Source organism: Octopus bimaculoides, chromosome 15 (assembly GCF_046866305.1).
Source record: "Octopus bimaculoides isolate indiv1 chromosome 15, ASM4686630v1, whole genome shotgun sequence".
NCBI classification, from domain to species: Eukaryota; Metazoa; Mollusca; class Cephalopoda; order Octopoda; family Octopodidae; genus Octopus; species Octopus bimaculoides.
This window is the reverse complement of record NC_142942.1, coordinates 37,748,873-37,766,172: the sequence shown is the minus strand read 5'-3', so window position 1 is coordinate 37,766,172 and position 17,300 is coordinate 37,748,873. Positions and strand designations below refer to the sequence as shown.

The following is a 17,300-nucleotide window of genomic DNA, read 5'->3' as shown; positions in this document are numbered from 1 at the left end:
AAACCACACTGAGACTCAGACACCATACTTGGAACTATAAAGGTATTTAAACGTTCTAACAAAATGCGGGCGAGCACCTTTCCAACCACAGACAAAAGGGAAATCCCACGAAAATTACCACACAGATCCTTTGGCCCCGATTTATATAAGGAGACAAGAATGGCATCAATCCAGTCTTGAGGCACTTTCTCACTTCTCCAACAGTGACAAATTAAAATATTTAAGAGTTCCATCATTTTGTCACCCCCATATTTCAAGACTTCTGCACAGATTCCATCAGATCCTGGAGACTTGTTGTTATTCAGCTTATTCATAGCTAAATAAATGTCATTTAGAGTTGGTTCAGATGCCATCTCTTCTATAACTGGAAGTTGTTCAATTTTTTCTATCGTCCTCATATTAACGGATGATGGTCTATTCAAAAGTGCAGAGAAATGTTCTACCCAACGCTTATGAATAGAAGCGGTGTCAGTCAGAAGAAAACATCCATCTTCTGTTCTCACTGGAGCTACTGAAGAAGATTTTGGACCATATACCTCCCTAACATAAGAATACAAACAACTGGCATCATTTCTATCAGCTGCTTCTTGTGCCCCTTTTGCCCTATCATTCCACCATTCCTGTTTAATTTTTCTTAGAGCAGTTTGCACCCTCCTTTTCAGCTTTCTGTAAGTTTCATTTGAGTTGGGATTCAATGACTGAGAGAGCAGTGTATTGCCTAAGTTTTGTTTTTCTAAAAGTAGATCATGAATTTCTGCTGATCTATCTGAGAACCAATCTCTGGATTTATGAGATTTAAATCCCACTGACGAACTTGCAGCCTGAAATACTTTTGTTTTGAAATCTTCCCATAAATTGTTTGGGTCAAGATTAATACTTTCTATAGCGTCGTGGAATCTTTGCAAGTTGCTTGATAATTTAAAGTTTGCAACGTTTAACTTTTTGGGTATCTTAGGACCAGACTGTCGGTTTTTAGGTTTTATCGAAAAATCTATTTTGCCACGCAGTAGATGATGGTCAGTTCAGCTCTCTGCCCCTCTCATGACCCGAACGCTAGAAACGTCTTTCATATCACATTTCCTAATCAAAATATAATCTATGAGATGCCAGTGCTTAGATCTTGGGTGCATCCAAGTGGTTTTATATTTATTTTTCTGCTTAAACAGAGTGTTGGTGACAACCAGATCATTCTCAGTACAAAACGTCAAAAGAGCTACTCCATTTCTATTGCATTTTCCAATCCCATGTCGACCTAAAACAGGCCATGAAACATAGTCCCTTCCAACTCTTGCATTGAAATCTCCCAAAATGACCAGCTTGTCAGAAATTGGTACTTTCCTCAATAATCTTGCTAGATTGTCATAAAACTGTCCCAGTTTCCTCAGAATGGGACATTGTTGGTGCATAAATACTGACAACGGTAAGAAACCTACCTTTTGTCAGTTTGATACGGCATGACATGATCCGGTCAGATATACCACTTGGAAGCTCTGCAATGGAGGACACTAATGTATTCTTGAGAGCAAACCCAACACCAGATTCTCTACGCTGACCCTTAGGTAGGCCTTTCCAGAAGATAGTATATCCATAAGCAGATTCCATTACTTGACCCTCACCAGAGAGACGAGTTTCAGAGAGAGCAACTATATCAAGGGAATATTTCTTTAGCTCACATGCAATAAGTGCGGTATGCCTTTCTGGCCTCTTCGTGAAATTATCATCAAGAAGTGTGCGCACATTCCAACAGCCAAAATTCAAACGATGTTTATTTTTACTTTTTCTTGAGGACTGTTTGACCACAGTGGCAGAATGACGACCGGGTCCAGCCTGTTATACACTGGGACACCTGCTGGGCCAGACCTGTTCCCCTGATGTTCCCAAGCCTTTTTTGCCATTTACTGAATTTGTTTCAGACATTTTAAAATAAGTTACAGGTGCATTTTTAGGTTTCTGCCAACCAACCAATTGAATGATTTTACTAAGATTTGGAGTACAGGAAGTACCTGTGCAGATGAATAATTTTTAGTGGGTGTAGCTTGCACTGCACTACCCCCACTTATTAGCCCAAGAAGACTTTCACCGGTGTGACAAGAGAATTGACAAAACCAGGAATTTCCAAGGCCTCAGGTTTTATTTCGGAGATTTCCTTCTCCTAGGTAGATTACCAACCAAGGTTAAAGAGCTTCTACCTGCCCATGAGGTAAGCCGTCCCATTCCAGACACCTAACCGACACTCAGACACTCTGTAAAGTGATCAAATATCACTCCGGTGACCGATGTGGAGCAGCTCATCAAAAAAAATAAATAAATAAAATAAAATAAATAAAAAAATAAAAAAATAAAAATAAAATAAAAATAAAAAAATTAAATAAATAAATAAATAATAAAAATATATATATATATATAAATAAAATATAAAAGATAAAAAATAGTATATATATAAAATTAAAATTATTCATATATACATATTTACAGACATTCACACACATATACACACCCATACATATATATATATATACATATTTACAGACATTTTGTTGGATGGTCGTTGACTGCTCAGGAGTTCATCCGCCCTTTGACAGGTCTTATTTTTCGTCCTGCAGGGTGTCCAACAACACCCTCCTCACCAAGCAAGCCTGGTGGGGTTGCCAGTTTAGTCGCCGACGACCCGACCATGCAACAGGTTGTACTGGATTACATGTTACCAGTAGCACTGAAGAGCGACCTGACATATATATATATATATATATATACATACATACATACATACATATATATATATATATATATATATATATATATATATATATATATATATATTTATATCAGTCAGTAGTTCATATATCCGAGAGAGAAGCACACTCTAAAACATTAGAGCAGTAGTATATTTAGAAGACTGTCAGAGAGACCATTGGTTTCACACCAATAAAGCACTTTATTGTCCCCCGACAATCACTGCTTCACAACCAGTGTTGGTGTGTTTACATCCTCATAACTCGGTGATTCAGCAAAAAGATATTGATAGAATAAGTACTAGGCTATAAAAAAATAAGTCCTGAGGTTGATTTGTTCGACTATAACACTTCAAGGCACTGCCCCAGCATGGCCGCAATCAACTGGCTCAAACAAGTAAAAGAGTAAAAGTAAAGAATATATATATTATCTTTTACATGTTTCAGTCGTTTGACTGTGGCCATGCTTAGGCACCACATTGAAGGGTTTTTAATCAAATCAACCCTAGGACATTTTTTAAGCTTGGTTTATTCTATTGGGTTCTTTTGCCGAACTGCTAAGTTAAGGTGACGTAAACACACCAACACCGGTTGTTAAGCTGTGGTTGGGGACAAACACAGACACAAAGACACATACACATGTAGATATATACATATTCTTTCTTTTACTTGTTTCAGTCATTTGACTTCGGCCACGCTGGAGCACCGACTTTAGTCAAACAAATCGACCCCAGAACTTATTCTTTGTAAGCCTAGTACTTATTCTATCGATCTCTTTCACTGAACCTCTAAGTTACGAAGACGTAAACGGACCAACATTGATGTCAAGCGATGGTAGGGGACAAACACAGACACACAAATACATACATACATATATATATATATATATATACATTCATACATACATATATATATATATATATATATATATATATATATATATGTATGTATGAATGTATGTATATATGTATGTATGTATGTATGTATATTTGGTTCCGTTTGTATTCACATTTCAGGGGAACCTTAATTTATAGTATTTTCCCAATATGCCCCAGTTTGGCAGTGTAACATTGAAGTTCATTTTTAATAATATATAGATGTAGCTATATGGATGGTGCAGGCGTGACTGTGTGGTAGGAATTTTGCTTCCCAACCACATGGTTCTGGGTTCAGTCCCACTGCATGATACCTTGGGTAAGTGTGTCCTACAATAGCCTCAGGCTGACGAAATCCTTGTGAGTAGATTTGGTAGACAGAAACTGAAAGAAGCCTGTCATATATATATATTCATATGTGTGTGTCTTTGTGTCTGTGTCACCCACCCCGTACCATCACTTGACAACCGATGTTGGTGCGTTTATGTCTCCGTAAATTAGCGGTTCAACAAGAGAGACCAAGAGAATAAGTACCAGACATACAAAGAATAAGTCCTGGGGTCGATTTTTGCAACTAAAAGACTGCAGTCAAATGACTGAAACAAATAAAAGAAAAGAATATATATATATATATATATATATATATATATATTTCGGGAATAAATGATGGATTTTTTCCCTTATGAGGTTTTTTTCACACTAGCTACTTGATAAATTCTTGTAAAAGAATTCACCCTATTATTGAATTTATATATATATATATATATATATATATATATATATATATATGGTGGGGCCTCTATATATGACACTGATCTATTCTAGAATCCTGTTCACTAACCAAATTGCTTGTTACATGAGTTATTGGAATACATATAAATAGGAGTAATCCATTCCAAGCCACACCCAGACTCCACATAAAAGCAGGAAATGAGGTTTTATTTGTCCTCTGTGTGTGTGTGTGTGTGTGTGTGTGTGTGTGTGTGTGTGTGTGTGTGTGTGTGCGCGCGTGCGTGCGTGCGTGCGTGCGTGCGTGCGTGTGTGTGTCCTACATTTGTCAGGTCTGGATAACAAATATATTATTCAACATGGCTACTCTGTAAAATTCTATTAAGAGGAAGCCCAAGGAAGTAGAAGGCCAAACTCATTTCATTATAGAGAAGAAATATATGTGCCATAGGCCAACGCACGGGAATGTAGTCATCAGGATTCTTTCATTTGATATTATGAATGAAAATCATATTTAGCAAAAGACTGAGGGTGTTCATATTGAAAGATAAAATACACTTAAGGCCATGTAACATTACATTAGTTTTATGTGAAACAGAGGTCATCCCCTACCACACCGAACTTAACGTTGGAGGAAAGCTTTATATTATGATCAATTTAAGCAAAGATTCTATTACTACTTGCTGTCATTCAATCACCTGGACAAGAACATCCAATATTAATGTGACATATACACTCGTTGAAGGATTAAAAAACTGGACGTCAGATGGAAATTATTCAAGAGACCAAAGACATACATGTATAGAATTATAACATGCAAACTTTGATTGGGCACAAATTGTACAAAATTTATTCTAATACCTGTCTTGGCTTTAAAAATGAAATGTTTACAAGATGTCCTCGAATAGGCAGAGACATACTAACAAACTGGAAAGCACAGCAATTGAACTACAAAACATCATCAAGAACCACCCTACTATGAAGGGAAACTTCTTACATGTTCAGTTTTCTTTCTTCATCTTATGTTCTTTCTTTTTTTTCCTCTTTTCTTATGTTTCCCTTTCCCCTTCCTCTTCTGTTTCTTCAAATTCCTTCTTTTACCCATTCCACGAAACAGGTTTATAATCTGGAGCTGAAATGCCTTTGCTCAAACTTTATTGCTTACAGTACACAAACAATGAGGTCAAGTGGACAGACAGTATATTATCAGGTCATTAATGTCCGATTTTGAACTGGAAATGTATTTTATTTATCTCAACAAAAAGCAGTGTAGTTAATCAAAGTATACACCTAAATTATCAACACAATTTTGCCATTTTATCAATAGCTTATTTATGCTGGCAATGAAGAATTCTGAAGAGCAAGAGGTGATGAAATCACGTAAGGCTGTTTTGGCATCTTCTTCAGATTTGAAATTTTTACCTTCCAAAAAGTTGTCTATTGCCTGGAAAATGTGATAGTCAGTTGGTGCAAGGTTTGGTGAATATGGTGCATGACAGAGTACTTCCAAGTTCAGTTCATGTAACTTGAGTAGCGTTCTCTATGCAACATGTGGTCGAGCATTGCCATGCAAGAGAATTGGCCTGTCTCTATTGACCAACTTCACTTGTTTAATTGCAAGTTCAGTTATCATTTCATCCAGTTGGTTGATGTATACGTCCGCTGTAATTGACCTACTAGATCTCATGAAGCTGTAGTGGATGACACCAGCGCTGAACCACCAAACACACATCATTTTTTTTTTTTTTTTTTAGTGAATATTCCTTTTTGGATTGTTTTTTGGCACTTTGTCTCTATCTAACCACCGTGCAGAACGCTTGCAATTGTTGAAAAGAATCCATTTTTCAGCACAAGTAACAATACGATGCAAAAATGGTTCACTTTTATGCTGTGACAGCAAAGAACAGCAAGTTTCAAGACGACATGTCATTTGATGCTCGTTCACTTCATGTAGTACCCATTTGTCCAGCTTCTTTACCTAGCCGATTTGTTTCAGATGGTCCAATACACTTGGAATCGAAACATCAAACCTTGCTGCTAACTCAGGCATAGTTTGAGATGTATCCGCTTCCACTACAGTTTCCAGCTCATCATTATCCACCTTGGTCTCATGTCTACTGCAGGGCTGATTTTCAAGAGTAAAGTCACCAGACCAGAACTTCTCAAACCATTGACGTACAGGGCATTCATTCGCCACATCTTCACCAAACACCTCATTAATGTTTTGAGCTGTCTGGGAGGCATTGGTTTCACGACGGAAGTCATATTCAGAAACAACACGAATTTTTATCTATCCATGGGTTCACAAAAATTGATTTAGAAGAGAAAACTCACAATATAATCAGACACCATGAATTACATTTCGAAAAGTGGTGATGTAACTCTTCAATGTTGTAAAACAAAGAATTGTCAGTACATTAGAGTTAATGACTGTCAAACTTGGTGTATAAAAAAATTGGACATTTCATTCTTAATGACCTGATATATTCATTTGACTGACGTTTTCAATTTTTGAATCATTATTAAAAGATAAAGAAATCATTATTAGATCTATTTTTCAGACCAATTTTTCAATTTCTAATCTCATTTCATAGCATATGGGGAGAGAATCTGAGTAATTTACAGAGTTATAGTTCTTCAGTCATACATTTTCTCTCAGTAATAAAATGAGCTTGGTCTCATATTTTCTCATGTATTTTCTTCTTATGTGAGATTTCCTGGCGTAGCCAGCTTCAATAATTCATTTGATAATCAAACAGATCTGATGAATGTGAGATAACCATGATACCACAAAGAATTAGTGGTTATCCCACATTCATCAGATCTGTTTGAAGAAGCAGCCCTGCATGGGTTTGCTTTTTACAGGAAACTTGATAGATTGGCAGAAAATAGCTATGTTATACTCATTACAGAATAAATATTTCACTCTTCATCCAAGCTGATTCCTCTCAACACTTGCTGATTTATATAACATATTACACACACACACAAATACAAGCAAATATAAATTCTTAAACATGAAGCAATATATATAGCTGTATGGTTGAGAAGTGTGCTTTCCAACCATATAGTTCTGGGTTCAGTCCCACTGCATGGCACCTTGGGTAAGTGTCTTCTACTTTAGCTCTGAACCATCCAAAGCCATGTGAATATATTTGGTTGACAGAACTGAAAGGAAGCCTATTTTGGGAAAGAGGTTCCATACGTAAGAGAGAGAGAGAGAGAGTGTGTGTGTGTGTATGTCTGTCTCCTTATCTTGACATCACAAGATAGATGTAAATGATTGTCACATATTAATTGTCATTCATTTCCGATATTCTGTGACAACAGGTGTGACCATGGGGAAATATTAGCTTGCTTAAAAACAAGTGAGGGTTGGAGATAAGTAGGGACATCCAACTATAGAAAACCTGCCTTAATAAATTCCATCCAATCCATACAAGCTTGGACAAGCATGGTCGAGTGAATGTCATTTTGCTCAAAACTCAATTCACTCAAAATGCTGAGCCTTACAAAGGAGATTACAGAGTACTGAGATGTATACTGCATTGCTGTACTCAAAAAGACCTACCCACCAAAACAGTACTGGTATCCTATAACCAAGGTACCACATAAAAAAGCACTGGTGTGGTTGCTGGTGCCACATAAAAAGCAATGGTGCTAGTGCCACGTAAAAAGCACTGGTGATAGTGCCAGGTAAAAAAACAACCAGTATTCTCCATAAAGTGATTGGTGTTAGAAAGGGCATCCAGCTGTAAAAACCAAACCAAGTCAGACTATGGAAATTGGTGCAGCCCCTGGCCTTGCCAGTTCTTGTCTACCTCTTTTCCTTTTCCGGTTTTTTTTTTTGGCATCTTGTTCACTATACACAACTTTTGTTGTCTTGTGTGTGTGTGTGTGTGTGTGTGTGTGTGTGTGTGTGTGTTTACATTTTGTCCATCACTTCCAAATTTTTGTCTACCTGGTGTAACTTCTAAAGTTGACCAGTTGCCAATCTCTCTTCATTTGCGTTATTTCACCTAAAAGTATTTAGGCTGTGCCTTGACTGCATCAATCTCACCAATCAGAGAGAACCTACAAAGACCACAAAGCCAAACACTAAAAATTGCTGAAATCCATCTTTCTTCTACTTCAATTATTACATGTTTTTCTCTTATATAATACACACATACAGGATGAGTAAAACTAAATTTCTACTCGTAGTCTCACCCTGGTTCACATTCAAAACTGAATCTTTCAATTCTCCTTGGGTATATGGCCTATTCAAATGTAAAAAAAAAACCATGACACATGGGTCATTCACTTCACCTGTGGCCTTCTCAGTGCCATCACACAATCACCTGGATTCTGGAAAGCTATTCTTCTATATGATATAGCTATTCTTTTAGTTTCATTCACATTCAAACTGAATCTTTCAATTCTCCTTTGGCACACCGCCTATTCAAACATCAAAAAGAACAGTGATAAATGGATGTTCCACTTGACCTACAGACTTTTCAGTGCCATCACAATCAACTGGATTCCATAAAGGTATTCTTCTATATGAAATACCCATTTTTCTAGCTTCTTGGCCCAAGAAATAGTAAGAGTAATTACCCGATCAATGATGGGTATTATTGCTAGTATATATATATATATATATATATATATATATATACATATATATATCCAACCCATGCCAGCTTGGACAACGAATGTTAAATGATGATGATATATGTGTGTGTGTGTGTGTGTGTGTGTGTGTGTGTGTGTGTGTGTGTGTTTGTTTGCCACTCCATTGCCTGACAATCAGTGTTGGTTTGTTTACATTCTTGTAACTTAGCATTTCAGCAAAGGAGTACCAATAGAATATAGAATAAGTACCAGACTTAAAAATAAGTGTACTGGGGGCAGTTTGTTTGACTGCAACCCTTTGAGGCAGTGACCCAGCATGACCACAATCCAATGGCTGAAACAGATGGAAGATAAAAGATCAGAAACTTACCTTCTTGTACGATTTAAAGACCCAGCAGATCGAGATTTTTCTAACACTGGGAAGCAATTGTTAAATGCTTCAGTGTGTGCTTCCTTTGCAAAGTTTGGTTTACCATATTGTGCTTTTGTTGAAGTATCTTCCAATGAATAAACACTTCGGTTAGAAAAATTCTCATTTTCATCAGTTCTGTGAGACATATCAGGATCTACAAAAAGAAAAATAATAGATGTTTTACAATGTTTTGAAGTCTGGATGGAGAAACTGAGGTTTGACTGCTGTGTTATACTTTGTTTGTAAGTTTACTTCTAATGGTTTGGTTTGGGGGGGGGGTGCCACGTCAGAAGCACTCAGCACACCCTGTAAAGTGGTCGGTGTTAGCAAGGGCATCCAGTCATAGAAACCAAGCCAAATCAGACTGGAACCTAGTGCAGCTCTCCAGCTTGCCAGATCTGCTCAAACTGCCCAACCCATGCCAGCATGGAAAATGGACGTTAAAGGGTGATGATGATGATGATATTGATGATGGTGATGGTGAATTTGCAGAATCTTTTGCCATAGGCACGGGCATGACTGTGTGGTAAGAAACTTGCTTCCCAACCTCATGGTTCCAAGTTCAGTCCCACTGTGTGGAACTTTGAGTGAGTGTCTCCTGTTATAAACCCAGACTGACCAAAGCCTTGCGACTGGATTTGGTAGATGGAAACTGAAAGCATTTCTATGTGTGTGTGTATGTATATACACATATATATGTATGTGTATATATGTATATATATATATCATCATCATCATCGTTTAACGTCCGCTTTCCATGCTAGCATGGGTTGGACGATTTGACTGAGGACTGGTGAAACCGGATGGCAACACCAGGCTCCAATCTAATTTGGCAGAGTTTCTACAGCTGGATGCCCTTCCTAACGCCAACCACTCAGAGAGTGTAGTGGGTGCTTTTACGTGTCACCCGCACGAAAACAGCCACGCTCGAAATGGTGTCTTTTATGTGCCACCCGCACAAGCCAGTTCAGGGGCACTGGCAACGATCTCACTCGAAAATCCTACGGGAGCCAGTCAGGCGGTACTGGCAACGGCCACGCTCAAAATGGTGCATCTCATGTGCCACCCGCACAAGACCCAGTCCAGGGGCACTGGCAACGATCTTACTTGGCTTGCCGGGTCTTCTCACGCACAGCACATTTCCAAAGGTCTCGGTCAGTAGTCATCGCCTCGGTGAGGCCCAATGTACGAAGGTCTTGCCTCACCACCTCAGCCCAGGTCTTCCTGGGCCTACCTCTTCCACGGGTTCCCTCAACTGTTAGGGTGTGGCACTTTTTCACGCAGCTATCCTCATCCATTTTCACCACATGTCCATACCAGCGCAATCGTCTCTCTTGCACACCACAACTGATGCTTCTAATGTTCAGCTTTTCTCTCAAGATACTTACACTCTGACGGGTATTCAGATTGACATTACACATCCAACGGAGCATACTGGCTTCATTCCTTGCGAGCTTACGTATGTCCTCAGCAGTTACAGCCCATGTTTCACTGCCATGTAGCATGGCTGTTCGTACGCATGCGTCATACAGTCTGCCTTTTACTCTGAGTGAGAGTCCCTTTGTCGCCAGCAGGGGTAAGAGCTCTCTAAACTTTGCCCAGGCTATTCTTATTCTAGCAGCTACACTTTCAGCGCACCCACCCCCACTACTAACTTGGTCGCCCAGATAGCGGAAGCTATCGACTACCTCTAGTTTTTCACCCTGGAATGAGATATATATATATATATATATATATATATATATATATATATATGCATATGTATGTATATATATATATATATATATATATGCGTATGTATGTATGTATGTATGTATATATATATATATATATATATATATATATATATATATATATATATATATATATATATATATATATATATAAATTATATATTAAGGCAGCAAGCTGGTAGAGTCATTAACTCACTGGACAAAATGCTTAGCAGTATTTCATTCATCTTTTCATTCTGAGTTCAAATTCCAGTGAGGTTGACTTTGCCTTTCATCCTTTTGGAATCAATAAAATAAGTATGAATTGAGAACTGGGGGCCGATGTAATCAACAAGCCCCCGCCTCCCCTGAACTTACTGAGCTTGAGCCAAAATTTGAAATAGATAATTAAATTATATATTATGCACTTTATTGGGTTTAATTATGTGTGTGATTCCCCAATCTGTGGAAAAATTGTCTTGCGTGAAAGTGATCTGTTGTGCAAAAAATGGTTGAAGACCACTGCTATAAACAGTCAATGGTAGGCAAGAATAACAACAATCTAAGGGAGATTAGGCATTGACAAGATGGAAAACTTCTAGAAATCCTTGCCCTGGTAGTGCTACCAAAGAATATTACCTATGTAAGATAATTCTTTTCAAAAGACAAGCAGGTCCAGGTAAGAATTACAGAAGCATGGAGTGGCTTCAACAGATACAAAATTATGTTGAAATCCTTTCTTCCTGACAACATGAAGAGAGGTAAGTTTCTTCAAAGCAGTCATTGAATCAGTACTTCTGTATGGCTCTTCAGTATGAACACTGAACTCTAGCTTGATGGTACACACACAAGAATGCTTCATGCAGTTTTCAATCTTTCTTACAAAACAGTGACTGTGTGGCACAGTCATGAAGAAAAATTTTTGTCAGTATTTAAACATTATTTATTGCTACATCAATACAACAGTGTTCATGCAATACAAGAAGAGTAAATTTTATATTGACATATATTACAAGAGAAGGAGATCTTCATCAGAAATTCAACATTCAGGCTAATTTTTACACGTCAATGCAAATTCTTGTTGCCATTTTGTTATGGCATGTTTCTTCATTTATCATATCAGGTTGAATATATAGCTATGAGAACAGATGAATCAAGAGCAAACTCCACCAAGGACTGAATCCACTGTCCTTTCTGTTCTAAAATGCGCTGTGTTTGAAGGTTCTATCCACAGAAAGTCCAAGTCATACTGCTAGACTATCATATGAACACAAGCCATTGACTGGATGGAAATTGTGTTTGCACACGTGATCAAGTTATGATTTCCTTGTGGCCAAACATGGAGTTGAATTCAACTGTTGTAACTGTATGGCAGTTTTCCTACCATCATCTTGGTGATCAGAGAAAGAAGAACGTATTATGCAGGACAATGCTGGAGAAACAAGGATGAAATATCCATTGACCTCCTTCTCTGGAAACTCATGAATGGACATACAAGTATTAGCAGACTAAGAACATATATCAAAAAACTTACAGAAGGCACCGGATATTAAGTTACGGATATGAAGACTGTTATGAAAGATAGCAACACTTGGCATGGAAGAGTTGCATTAGTCCAGACAAGTTGCCTGGCTAGACAGATAGGTAGAAAGGATAAACCCTACTATTATAAAAATACCAGGTACACACAAGATATGCACAAAGCAAAAAACAATATATTCTGCATGCATTGTTCAATGATTGAGCATTACAAATTTGTGGATTGATGTCAGCAGATCCAGTTATTTATCAATCAAAGTTATCAAGTGGATCAGCTTGTTTCCCTCATTTGGCTAGGAACAAAAGATAGCTTCCTCTTTCTAGCGGCTGAGGTAAAGAAGATTGTATGGTGGACAAGATTGAAAGGACTGAACACAGACATTTTCTTCTTCAACTAATTCCTCATCAACTTCTTGAAAATTCATTTAAGGAAGAAGATGAAAGTACCAAAGGAAGTACTGCTTTCTAAAGAGTTTGCTAAAAGTTCTATTTTTCTCTTCTTTTTTTTTTTTCATAACCTATCATACATAAAACCCTATTTTTTTATTTGTATGTGTTTGTTTTTGTAATTTTTATTTCTTGTAATGTCCTCTCCTTTATCTCCCTTGTGGCAAATAAAAAAACTCAACAACATCATTAGCATCATCAACATTATTGTCTTTGTCATCAATATCATTGTTGTAGTCGTCGTCGTCATCATCATCAACACCATCATCATCATCATTGTTTTAATATTCAATTTCCTATGCTGCTATAAGTTAATATGTCTGCCATTTAAAACAATACATTTCTCATCATCCTTTCTTTAAGTCTCAGTATTCTAGATTATGACTAACCTCATCACTTCTTCCCATTTCTCATTTGTCTTTCTTCTTCTGCTGATAGCTTCCACCACCAAAATTTGTCTGTTTCCATCATATCTCTACACTAGGATCAGAATTTTAAACCTGTGGTCTCTGTATTGAAGATAAGAATCCTTTCTAATTTTAGCACAGAGCCAGCAGTTCCAGGGGTAGTGGAAAGCTGATTACATCAATCCCAGTACTGCACTGTGACTTATTTTATTGGCTCCAAAAGGATGGAATGCAAAGACAACCACAGCAGTACTTTGAACGCAGAACATAAACAGCCAGAAGAAATTCCACAAGCATTTTGTCCAACATGTCAGTATACTACCTTAAATATTAGTTTCAAATTTTGGCACAAGGCCAGCAGTTTTGGGGGAAGGAGTAAATCAGTTTCATCGACCCCAGCAGAATTTGAACTCAGAATATAAAGGCAGACAAAATGCCACTAAGTATTTTGCCTGCCATGCAAGTGATTCTGCCAGCTGGCCCCGTGCCATCAAAAGTGACGGATAATTGTAGTATTTTATACATAAATATGGATGGTAAATCAAATTAATACTCTTGGCAATGTTCACATACTTCCCTTGTACACGCACACACATACATATATATACTCACACAGAGATGATTTTTCTTTTCAAAGTTGAATGTTCACCATCCCACCAGTTTGCCATCACCCCTTCCTTTCTCATTCCTATGTTGTGATGGAGAAAAACACATGAGAATATATGGCAGCTACATTGACCTGGCCAGATAACCACGCAGAAGAACCCTCATTGACTTGAATTTTCTCATCATTATTCATCATTATTAATTCTTTCTACTATGAGCACAAGGCCAGAAATTTTGTTGGGAGGGGGCTAGTCAATTACATCATCCCCAGTGCTCAGCTGGTACTTATTTTATTGCCACCGAAAGGATGAAAGACAAAGCTGACCTCATCAGAATTTAACCATCTGGTTTCACCAGTCCTCAGTCAAATCGTCCAACCCATGCTAGCATGGAAAGCGGACGTTAAATGACAATGATGATGATGAATGTAAAGCCAAAAGAAACGCTTTTGAGCATTTTGCCCAGTGTGCTAACAATTCTGCCAACTTGCTGCCTTCATTCTTGTCTTTGATAATGGAAATAGCTAAGACATAGATGATAAATCCTCGATTCTTTATAATATCAAACCAGTTATGAGCATGTTCTGATATTTAATTTCACAAGGATCAAAATACTACACTGAAAGGAAAATAGGGAAAATGTCAAATAACAAAAGGAGATAACACTTACTGGTGATGTTTTGACCAGTTATCAAAATCCCCGCTCCTGTGTTCCTCTCAAAGTTTGTTCTCATCACATTTTCAATTATGACATTAGTCGCTACATCTGCAACAGGGGTGAATTCTGCAGGTGGACTGTGGACAGGTGTGTTTTCAGCAGGAACATTGTCAATGACATTGACCTGGTTAAGCTCTAAAGCAGGAACAAAAGGATTTTCATCTAATCCATCATCTGTGACAAGTGGTTCTTCAGGTAAAGCTTCCGGAACATTCTCTTCGAAATTTTCTTCAAGAACTTGGTTCATCTGACAGGGACTTTCAGCAGCTTTCAAAGAACTTTAGGATAAACAGAAGTAATAAAAATAGATATTTTAAAGACCTGTAACACATACCTGTTGGTATTTAAACCTTGATTTAGTCACATTAAGTAAATATCAAACAAATCTGTGGCTTCTACCCCTGATAGAACTATATTCTATTAGTGTTTTACAGATATGGCTGCATGGTTAAGAAACCTGCTTTGCAAGTATGTGGTAAAGGTAAAGGTAAAAATACCTACTCGAGTCATGCGAACTCATAAGGGCCAGTTTTCTTGTTTCCATGGCATATAAATTCCCCATCTGAATGGGATGCCAGTCCATTGCAGGATTACTCATTTTTGCCAGCTGAATGGACTGGTCCAATGTGAAATGCAGTTTTTTGCTCAAGAACATAATGTATCACCTGGTCCAGGAATTGAAACCAATGCCTTGTAAGTTAATTTGATTGGTGGAAACTGAGTGCGAGCCTGTCTTGTTTATATCATCTCCATCACCATCATCACTTTTTAATGACCGCTAAGTTATGGGGGACGTAAACACACCACCATCAGTTGTCAAGCGATGTTGGGGGGACAAACACAGACATACAAACATATACAAACACATACATATATATATATATATATATATATATATATATATATATACATACATACGACAGGCTTCTTTCAGTTTCCGTCTACCAAATCCACTCACAAGGCTTTGGTCGGCCCAAGGCTATAGTAGAAGACACTTGCCCAAAGTGCCATGCTGTGGGACTGAACCTGGAACCATTCGATTCATAAGCAAGCTACTTACCACACAGCAACTCCTACACCTATATATGTGTGTGTGAGAGAGAGAGAGAGAGAGAGAGAGAGAGAGAGAGAGAGAGAGAGAAAGAGAGAGAGAGAGAGAGAGAGAGAGATAATTATTGGTATCCAGAAGACCTAAGGTGGCAAGTAAGGCTATGTAAGTGCTATGGAAGGACCGTAGTTAAACTCTCCGTTCGGTAATGAGTGAGGGGTCTAATACAGGTCTTGTATGAGCATCATCATTCATCATCATCGTTGAACGTCCGCTTTCCATGCTAGCATGGGTTGGACTATTTGACTGAGGACTCCAATCTGATTTGGTACAGTTTCTACAGCTGGATGTCCTTCCTAACGCCAACCACTGTATATGTTAAATAAAATGAGACAACAAAGCCAAGGCTGTGTGGAATTTTGCGGACATTTATAAAGAGAAAGTTAGTCTTACAGCTGTTTCTGGGATATTAGGGATATTCCTTCATCAGAGATGATGTGAGAGAGTTAAATAGAAGGAAATAGTAGAGTTCAATATAAGGAGTTATTTTGGAAAAAGATGGAAATAAGAAGTATGAAGGGAAGAAGGAATATCCCTAATATCCCAGAAACAGATGTAAGACTAACTTTCTCTTTATAAAAATCTTGAAAATTCCACACAGCCTTGGCTTTGTTGTTTCATTTTATTTAACACACATATATATATATATATATAAGAAGGTCTGCAGAAGTGTCAAGGTTGCTCCTGCTGATGAAGAAGATCGGAAGGTAAGAGTCCTGTGCCGATGTGATGTTAAAGCACCCATCACACAAAGCGGTTGGCATTAGGAAGGGCATTAGGAAAGCCATAGAAACCAAGCCAAAACAGACAACAGGAGCCTGGTGCGGCTCTCCAGCTTACCAGTTCCAATCAAACCATTTAACCCATGCCAGTATGGAAAACGGACATTTAAGAATGATGATGGTGATGATATTCTATGGGCTTCTTGCAGTTTCCATCTACTAAATCCACATAAGACTTTGATCCACCCAGAGCTATAGTAGTAGATGTTTGCCCAAAGTGCCATGCAGTGGGACTGAACCCAAAACCATGTGGTTAGGAATGAAACCATATGGTTAGACCATGTGTGCACATGTATGGGGAGGGGGAGAAATGTGTGTGTGTGTGTCTGTGTGAATGTCTGTTGATGATGGTGATTATGCTGGGAGAAAGGAATATAAAACATCCAGTTTTTCACCTTTTTAATTACTATACCCCACCCCCCAGTTCAAAATCAATTTTTACAATAACATCACCTCAAACTTCACCAACAGGCCATCCATTTACTTTTGTTTTCTTGTTTAAAATTATGACTTGTTTCTTAAAACAATAGCTTAGATTACATACAGCTTAGTTTCACCTTAATCAGTCAAGCTTTGATTTGTCTCAGATTAAACCAACAACTCCTGACTGAAACCCTTTA

The 17,300-nt window shown here is 37.8% G+C and overlaps 1 protein-coding gene across 1 annotated transcript in view; it reads right to left on the bottom strand.

Moving 5' to 3' along the window:
* Positions 1-17,300, bottom strand: part of LOC106875432 (coiled-coil domain-containing protein 81) — a 75,378-nt gene that overhangs the window by 26,917 nt on the left and 31,161 nt on the right. Inside the window, exons 6-7 of the mRNA XM_052973280.2 lie at positions 14,743-15,068; positions 9,321-9,516 (exon numbers count right to left, since the gene is read on the bottom strand). Of these exons, the coding sequence (XP_052829240.1) occupies positions 9,321-9,516; positions 14,743-15,068 (522 nt within the window). The remainder of the gene's footprint in view (positions 1-9,320; positions 9,517-14,742; positions 15,069-17,300) is intronic.